The sequence below is a fragment of the Salmo salar genome, unplaced genomic scaffold (assembly GCF_965601325.2).
Source record: "Salmo salar unplaced genomic scaffold, fSalSal1 ptg000257l, whole genome shotgun sequence".
NCBI classification, from domain to species: Eukaryota; Metazoa; Chordata; class Actinopteri; order Salmoniformes; family Salmonidae; genus Salmo; species Salmo salar.
In genome coordinates this window covers 3,456,198-3,466,664 of record NW_027675339.1, presented here as the reverse complement: position 1 = coordinate 3,466,664, position 10,467 = coordinate 3,456,198, and the positions used below count along the sequence as shown (strand labels likewise).

General features: G+C 36.6%; 1 protein-coding gene across 1 annotated transcript; it reads left to right on the top strand.

The window, feature by feature from the left end:
• The first annotated feature begins 36 nt into the window (after positions 1–36).
• On the top strand, positions 37–9,473 carry LOC145867236 (uncharacterized). The gene is made up of 2 exons (XM_082971312.1): positions 37–40; positions 8,532–9,473. The coding sequence occupies exons 1-2, from the start codon at positions 37–39 to the stop codon at positions 9,461–9,463; spliced, it is 936 nt and encodes a 311-aa protein (XP_082827438.1). The 3' UTR covers positions 9,464–9,473.
• The last annotated feature ends 994 nt before the right edge of the window (positions 9,474–10,467 follow it).

Below are 10,467 nucleotides of genomic sequence, written 5' to 3'. Positions count from 1 at the left end.
GTAGAAAATAGTTTAAAAAAATATGTAAAAAATGGAATGAGTGTGTCCAAAATGTTAGTCCAACTAGTCTCCCACTGTTTAACCAGAATAACATGAGTTGTGTCCTTCAGACTGTTAGTCCATAATAAACTAGTCTCCCACTGTTTAACCAGAATAACATAAATTGTGTCCTTTAGACTGTTAGTCTATAATCAACTAGTCTCTCACTGTTTAACCAGAATAACATGAGTTGTGTCCTTTAGACTGTTAGTCCATAATCATATTCAGCTACTTAGATGTCATGTATTGTCATGTTCTCTATAATGAAACATCACCACTGTAGATGTCATGTATTGTCATGTTATGTTCTCTATAATGAAACATCACCACTGTAGATGTCATGTATTGTTATGTTCTCTATAATGAAACATCACCACTGTAGATGTCATGTATTGTCATGTTCTCTATAATGAAACATCACCACTGTAGATGTCATGTATTGTTATGTCATGTTCTCTATAATGAAACATCACCACTGTAGATGTCATGTATTGTCATGTTCTCTATAATGAAACATCACCACTGTAGATGTCATGTATTGTTATGTTCTCTATAATGAAACATCACCACTGTAGATGTCATGTATTGTTATGTTATGTTCTCTATAATGAAACATCACCACTGTAGATGTCATGTATTGTCATGTTATGTTCTCTATAATGAAACATCACCACTGTAGATGTCATGTATTGTCATGTTATGTTCTCTATAATGAAACATCACCACTGTAGATGTCATGTATTGTTATGTTCTCTATAATGAAACATCACCACTGTAGATGTCATGTATTGTCATGTTCTCTATAATGAAACATCACCACTGTAGATGTCATGTATTGTTATGTTCTCTATAATGAAACATCACCACTGTAGATGTCATGTATTGTCATGTTCTCTATAATGAAACATCACCACTGTAGATGTCATGTATTGTTATGTCATGTTCTCTATAATGAAACATCACCACTGTAGATGTCATGTATTGTTATGTTCTCTATAATGAAACATCACCACTGTAGATGTCATGTATTGTCATGTTCTCTATAATGAAACATCACCACTGTAGATGTCATGTATTGTTATGTTCTCTATAATGAAACATCACCACTGTAGATGTCATGTATTGTTATGTCATGTTCTCTATAATGAAACATCACCACTGTAGATGTCATGTATTGTTATGTCATGTTCTCTATAATGAAACATCACCACTGTAGATGTCATGTATTGTTATGTTATGTTCTCTATAATGAAACATCACCACTGTAGATGTCATGTATTGTCATGTTCTCTATAATGAAACATCACCACTGTAGATGTCATGTATTGTCATGTTATGTTCTCTATAATGAAACATCACCACTGTAGATGTCATGTATTGTTATGTCATGTTCTCTATAATGAAACATCACCACTGTAGATGTCATGTATTGTTATGTTCTCTATAATGAAACATCACCACTGTAGATGTCATGTATTGTCATGTTCTCTATAATGAAACATCACCACTGTAGATGTCATGTATTGTTATGTCATGTTCTCTATAATGAAACATCACCACTGTAGATGTCATGTATTGTTATGTTCTCTATAATGAAACATCACCACTGTAGATGTCATGTATTGTTATGTTCTCTATAATGAAACATCACCACTGTAGATGTCATGTATTGTCATGTTCTCTATAATGAAACATCACCACTGTAGATGTCATGTATTGTCATGTTATGTTCTCTATAATGAAACATCACCACTGTAGATGTCATGTATTGTCATGTTATGTTCTCTATAATGAAACATCACCACTGTAGATGTCATGTATTGTCATGTTCTCTATAATGAAACATCACCACTGTAGATGTCATGTATTGTTATGTTATGTTCTCTATAATGAAACATCACCACTGTAGATGTCATGTATTGTCATGTTCTCTATAATGAAACATCACCACTGTAGATGTCATGTATTGTCATGTTATGTTCTCTATAATGAAACATCACCACTGTAGATGTCATGTATTGTCATGTTATGTTCTCTATAATGAAACATCACCACTGTAGATGTCATGTATTGTTATGTCATGTTCTCTATAATGAAACATCACCACTGTAGATGTCATGTATTGTCATGTCATGTTCTCTATAATGAAACATCACCACTGTAGATGTCATGTATTGTTATGTTATGTTCTCTATAATGAAACATCACCACTGTAGATGTCATGTATTGTCATGTCATGTTCTCTATAATGAAACATCACCACTGTAGATGTCATGTATTGTCATGTTCTCTATAATGAAACATCACCACTGTAGATGTCATGTATTGTCATGTTCTCTATAATGAAACATCACCACTGTAGATGTCATGTATTGTCATGTTCTCTATAATGAAACATCACCACTGTAGATGTCATGTATTGTTATGTTATGTTCTCTATAATGAAACATCACCACTGTAGATGTCATGTATTGTTATGTTCTCTATAATGAAACATCACCACTGTAGATGTCATGTATTGTTATGTCATGTTCTCTATAATGAAACATCACCACTGTAGATGTCATGTATTGTCATGTCATGTTCTCTATAATGAAACATCACCACTGTAGATGTCATGTATTGTTATGTTATGTTCTCTATAATGAAACATCACCACTGTAGATGTCATGTATTGTCATGTTCTCTATAATGAAACATCACCACTGTAGATGTCATGTATTGTTATGTTCTCTATAATGAAACATCACCACTGTAGATGTCATGTATTGTCATGTTATGTTCTCTATAATGAAACATCACCACTGTAGATGTCATGTATTGTTATGTTATGTTCTCTATAATGAAACATCACCACTGTAGATGTCATGTATTGTCATGTTATGTTCTCTATAATGAAACATCACCACTGTAGATGTCATGTATTGTCATGTTATGTTCTCTATAATGAAACATCACCACTGTAGATGTCATGTATTGTTATGTTATGTTCTCTATAATGAAACATCACCACTGTAGATGTCATGTATTGTTATGTCATGTTCTCTATAATGAAACATCACCACTGTAGATGTCATGTATTGTCATGTTCTCTATAATGAAACATCACCACTGTAGATGTCATGTATTGTCATGTTCTCTATAATGAAACATCACCACTGTAGATGTCATGTATTGTCATGTCATGTTCTCTATAATGAAACATCACCACTGTAGATGTCATGTATTGTCATGTCATGTTCTCTATAATGAAACATCACCACTGTAGATGTCATGTATTGTTATGTCATGTTCTCTATAATGAAACATCACCACTGTAGATGTCATGTATTGTCATGTCATGTTCTCTATAATGAAACATCACCACTGTAGATGTCATGTATTGTTATGTCATGTTCTCTATAATGAAACATCACCACTGTAGATGTCATGTATTGTTATGTTATGTTCTCTATAATGAAACATCACCACTGTAGATGTCATGTATTGTTATGTTATGTTCTCTATAATGAAACATCACCACTGTAGATGTCATGTATTGTCATGTTCTCTATAATGAAACATCACCACTGTAGATGTCATGTATTGTTATGTTATGTTCTCTATAATGAAACATCACCACTGTAGATGTCATGTATTGTCATGTTATGTTCTCTATAATGACACATCACCACTGTAGATGTCATGTATTGTTATGTCATGTTCTCTATAATGAAACATCACCACTGTAGATGTCATGTATTGTTATGTTCTCTATAATGAAACATCACCACTGTAGATGTCATGTATTGTTATGTTCTCTATAATGAAACATCACCACTGTAGATGTCATGTATTGTTATGTTATGTTCTCTATAATGAAACATCACCACTGTAGATGTCATGTATTGTTATGTTCTCTATAATGAAACATCACCACTGTAGATGTCATGTATTGTCATGTCATGTTCTCTATAATGAAACATCACCACTGTAGATGTCATGTATTGTTATGTTATGTTCTCTATAATGAAACATCACCACTGTAGATGTCATGTATTGTCATGTTATGTTCTCTATAATGAAACATAACCACTGTAGATGTCATGTATTGTTATGTTATGTTCTCTATAATGAAACATCACCACTGTAGATGTCATGTATTGTTATGTCATGTTCTCTATAATGAAACATCACCACTGTAGATGTCATGTATTGTCATGTTCTCTATAATGAAACATCACCAAGTGAAATAAAGTTGATCAGATATTCTTAATAGACATTAAATAAAAAATGGTTGTTCAGAAATCATTAATTATCATGTTGCTCTGATGAAATGAACTAAATATTTCACAATCATTACCACTGCTGATATTCACAGAGAATAATTACAAGGATCATATTTCACAATCATTCCCACTGCTGATATTCACAGAGAATAATTACAAGGATCATATTTCACAATCATTCCCACTGCTGATATTCACAGAGAATAGTTACAAGGATCATATTTCACAATCATTCCCACTGCTGATATTCACAGAGAATAATTACAAGGATCATATTTCACAATCATTACCACTGCTGATATTCACAGAGAATAGTTACAAGGATCATATTTCTCAGCTGCATTGACCTGCAGACATCAGACACCACCTCTCCCTTATGCACATGTGACTGAAATGGAACCAATCACAAAAATCCCTGACACAGCTTTGATGGCCCAATAAAAACGAAACTGCACGTTTCTGCCAGCCAATGGGATAATTCCAGTGCAGTACATGTGTAGAGGGGTAATTCCAATTCAGGAAGTTCCTACCGTTTAACTTTTTGTCTGAACATTATAATATACATTTTACTCAACTGCGTTACCCACTCCAGTCAGCAGATGGCGGTCTGGGAATTTAAGGTAATGTTGTTGGTGTGACGTAAAATCTAGTGGACGGAACGCTTCGTTCAACAGCAACAACAGTTAGTCAGCCACCTCGGTAGCTTGCTAGACAAAATAGCCAAACCAATAAAGCTCTTTAGATGCTTTCGTGTATATTAGCCACTGTGTTTTAAACCCACTTCTGTCGTCTAGTTAGTTATCCGATTTAATTTCATATTTACGGTGTTGTTGTTATTATTCAGCTAGCGGGCTGGTTAAGTTAGCATTAGCCTAGCTAGCTAACATCTCCGACCATGCGGTCACTGAGCTACTCTCCTGCTAAAGAAGATGAGGACATCACAGTAAAACAAGAAGTGGAGGGTGAGGCCGTTACTCTGAAAGAAGAAGAGAAAGACGTTTCAGTAAAAGAAGAGGAAGATGCGTTCAGAGTGAAAGAGGAGGAGGATGTTACTGTAAAAGAAGAGGAGGAAGATGCAGTTTATGGAGTGGAAGAGGAGGGGGAGATGACTGTCACATCGAAAAAGGAAGAAGAGGAGGAAACTGTATATCTGGGCCCGGTTTCCCAAAGGCATGTTAAGGCATCCAATGGTTTTAACAATGAACGGGCCCTGATTAACACTAGTAAGTACTGTCTTAAATACAGAGGCACAAACTCTGCAGTTGTTGAACTGATGTGTGGTGTTAAAGGGGAAATCTGCAATTGCTACATCCATATTGTGACTTTATAATTATTAATTTATAGCCATTGATTCTTGAAGAATATAACACATGCCTCATGAGCTTAGTTCAACTGTTGTACCCCATCAGAACCCCCAAAGAAACTTTTTTTACTCCAATGTTTAGAAACAATGTAAACCAACACTGTATAGCCTCAACATGGTTAAAACTATAATGTTGACATCATGGATGGTCAGTCCTTGCATCCATAGGTCAGTCTATGAATTTGAGAGTAGTTACATTTCTCCAGACCCATAATCATCTTATTACCAAAACAGTGGTGGAATGACAGCTTTGTTATTGTATGAACTGCAGATTGGTTGATTGATTGTGTGGCTTTTTTAAAGGGGCAACCTAGTTTTAAAACAGAAACAAAATGGCTGCCCAGAGACTTGGTTTGGTGAACAGCTGAGGGATGGGGGAAGGAGAAATGTAACCACTCTCAAATTCATAGGGACCTCGTCAAGAAGTTCAGACATCTTGGCATAACAGTTATAAGGTGTTGGCATGACAGTCACTGGACCCAGGTTTGAGTTCAGCTCAGGGCCTCCCCCTGAATTCACTACACTATGAATACAAGGACTGGCCATCCATGAGGTCATAATGATAGTTTAACCAGGTTTCTAGGCTATATAGTATATTCTAGAATTCATCCATGATGTTATAATGATAGTTTACCCTGTTTGGGATAGGGGGCAGTATTTTCACGTCCGGATAAAAAACGTACCCGATTTAATCTGGTTACTACTCCTGCCCAGAAACTAGAATATGCATATAATTAGTAGATTTGGATAGAAAACACTCTAAAGTTTCTAAAACTGTTTGAATGGTGTCTGTGAGTATAACAGAACTCATATGGCAGGCAAAAACCTGAGAAGATTCCATACAGGAAGGCCCTGTCTGATAATTTGTTGTCCTTCTGCATCTCTATCGACATTACAGCATCTGTGCTGTAACGTGACACTTTCTAAGGCTTCCATTTGCTCTCTAAAGCCACCAGAAAGTGGAATGGGGTGTCTGCTGTCTCTGGGCAAAGTACAGCAGCTCTGTTTGTGATCAGTCAGCCTGGGGACAGTGAGACTGAGATGCGCGTTCACGAGAATTCAAATTTTTTTTCTTTCAGCCTTCGAATGAATACAACGTTGCCCGGTTGTAATATTATCGCTATTTTACGAGAAAAGTAGCATAAAAATAGATTTTAAACAGCGTTTGATATGTCACAAAAACCAAAACCACAGCTAAATGCAGTACTAACCTTTGATAATCTTCATCAGATGACACTCCTAGGACATTATGTTATACAATACATGCATGTTTTGTTCAATCAAGTTCATATTTATATCAAAAACCAGCTTTTTACATTAGCATGTAAAAAGCCCATAGAGCTTAACTTCGGCGATGTCATTTTCAAAATAGCCTCCAACACTCTACTCAGCAAACTGGATGCAGTCTATCACAGTGCCATCCGTTTTGTCACCAATGCCCCATATACCACCCACCACTGCGACCTGTACGCTCTCGTCGGCTGGCCCTCGCTACATATTCGTCGCCAAACCCACTGGCTCCAGGTCATCTATAAGTCTTTGCTATGTAAAGCTCCGCCTTAACTCAGCTCACTGGTCACCATAGCAACACCCACCCATAGCACACGCTCCAGGAGGTATATCTCACTGGTCATCCCCAAAGCCAACACCTACTTTGGCCGCATTTCCTTCCAGTTCTCTGCTGCCAATGACTGGAACGAATTGCAAAAATGTCTGAAGTTGGAGACATATATCTCCCTCACTAACTTTAAGCATCAGCTATCTGAGCAGCTTACCGATCGCTGCAGCTGTACACAGCCCATCTGTAAATAGTCCATCCAACTGCCTACCTCATCCCCATGTTTTTATTTACTTTTTTGCTCTTTTGCACACCAGTATTTCTACTTGCACATCATCATCTGCACATCTATCTCTCCAGTGTTAAATTGCTAAATTGTAATTACTTCACTACTATGGTCTATTTATTGCCTTGCCTCCGTACTCCATTTGCACACATTGTATGTAGATTTTTCTATTGTGTTATTGACTGTACGTTTGTTTATCCAACGTGTAACTCTGTTGTTTTTTTGTCGCACTGCTTTGCTTTATCTTGGCCAGGTCACAGTTGTAAATGAGAACTTGTTCTCAACTGGCCTACCTGGTTAAATAAATAAATAAAATCTTAACTTTATTGACAACACCCAAATGGATACTGTCATTAACGCGGTTCTTCAATAATTACACATAATTCTTAATGCTTTAGCAAGCATTATATTAAACAGGACATTCAAATATCCTTACAATTTTAATCCAAAGTAGTGTGAAATGTACTCATAAGCAACCTGGAAATGGAGGTTACTCCCCTGAGTTTCCCCCATTCACATTCAGAATACATTGTGAAAAACTAAAATCTTTGCTCACCATTTTTGCTCCAGGCAGATATAGTACATCCATAACTAGTGGTTTCCTCATTAGCAGGGAGGAGTTTCTGCAATCAAATTGCCCTCGTGCCGCAATTTTAGCAAATACAGAAAGGGGCCTATATTGGAGACCAAAAGTCGTCTGGCACACTGCTTAGAGTTTCAACAACATGAATAACTTATTTCTAGCCTACAATAATCTATGTCACTACTAATGTGAAAACAAGACAAAATATGACTATTCTTGCTCATTTTAAGGCAAATGTCAAATAATTTTAACATTTATTACAGACGTCAATTGTTGTCCAACATCATGGCGCGCCGCTGTTGGCATCACCTTTTACAGTGGATTACCGCTGTTGTGGGCCTTTAATCATCTGTCTGACTTTGTTGTTCACACAGGAGAGAGACAGGACTATCGTGGATCCTCTGGGGAGCCTCAACAACCTCATGATGCTGAAGAGGCAGAGAAGAGTCTCTCCACATCAGAACACCTCAAGAAACACCTGCAGAGATCCACAGGGAAGAGAACTCACTGCTGCTCTGACTGTGGGAAGAGATTTACTTCCTCATCAGGGATTAAAATTCATCAGAGAATACACACAGGAGAGAAATATTATAGCTGTGGTCAATGTGGGAAGAGTTTTGGTCAATCTTGCCATCTGACTCAACACAAGAGAATACACACAGGAGAGAAACCTTATAGCTGTGATCAATGTGGGAAGAGTTTTGGTCGATCTGGAGAGCTGACAGTACACCAGAGAACACACACAGGAGAGAAATCTTATAGCTGTGATCAATGTGGGAAGAGTTTTACTACATCTTGCTATCTGACTATACACCAACGAACACACACAGGAGAGAAACCATATAGCTGTGATCAATGTGGGAAGAGTTTTACTACATCTGGCTCTCTGACTTCACACCAGAGAATACACACAGGAGAGAAACCTTATATCTGTGATCAATGTGGGAAGAGTTTTAGTCAATCTAGCTATCTGACAATGCACCAGAGAACGCACAAAGGAGTGAAACCTTATATCTGTGGTCAATGTGGGAAGAGTTTTAGTCAATCTAGCTATCTGACAAAGCACCAGAGAACGCACACAGGAGAGAAATCTTATATCTGTGGTCAATGTGGGAAGAGTTTTAGTCAATCTAGCTATCTGACAATGCACCAGAGAATGCACACAGGAGAGAAACCTTATAGCTGTGATCAATGTGGGAAGAGTTTTAGTCAATCTAGCTATCTGACTATACACCGACGAACACACACAGGAGAGAAACCTTATAGCTGTAATCAATGTGGGAAGAGTTTTGTTTCATCTAGCGGTCTGACAGTACACAAGAGAACACACACAGGAGAGAAATCTTATAGCTGTGACCAGAGATAATCTGATTAAAGACATCTGATCAAACATCAGAAAATACATGAAGGAGTTGTTTCATGATATCAATGAATTAATGTCACAATGTACAATGTTTAAACATTGTAGAAGGAGTATTTTAATGATGTCACAATGTAGAACCCTAAACGTTTGTCCCCTGTTCTATTGATTTCAACATGATATGGATATTAGCCTCAGGGGGAAAATCCAGGCTCTGAAATGGAAGAGTACTATTTATGTGATTTAACAAAAAGTGACTAACACAAAAAGAGCTGTTACACTTACCATGTTGGTGACCCACTTGAATCAAAATGCAACACTTCAACATGTATCTGGCTGTTTTCTACAAATTGTCCTCTAACCAGGGATGTACACATTATTCCCAGATTCCGTGTGGTTTTTGAGCTGTTAGTTTTAACAGGACTTGCAACCTCATCTCCCTCCTCTCGCACAATTGATTTCAACATGATATCGATGAGTGATGACAAATAAGTGTTGCGTTCCTTTGTTTAGTGACCCCTAAGTTTAAATTCATCACTCCAAAATGTAGCTGACTGTCTTCTGCATGTTGTCCTCTAGTCAGTGAGGTAAAATATATCTCCATTTCCATGTGTTTTTTTAGTTGTGTTAGTTTCAACATCACGTACAACCTGATTTCACCCCTAATCGATATCAGTGATTTATTGCTGCTTGCGCAGTTTTATAAAGGTGCTTGTTTAAAAAAAAATCCAAGTAATATGATTATTGTGGCAGATGTTTGTGTAAATAGGCACATGTTATGTTTAGGTTTTCAATTTATCACAAACAGTTTTTGCATATTGGTTATTGATTTGGACACATTAAAACTGTGTTTTGACATCGGGGATATCCCACCCAGCAAAATGTCATTGAAAAGACTTTGAAAATAAGACTATGCAACCAAATATTTAATATTTACATTTCATGTGACATTTAGTAATCATAATTATTTATGTAACCAACTGACAATTTTTGGTACAATTATATTGACA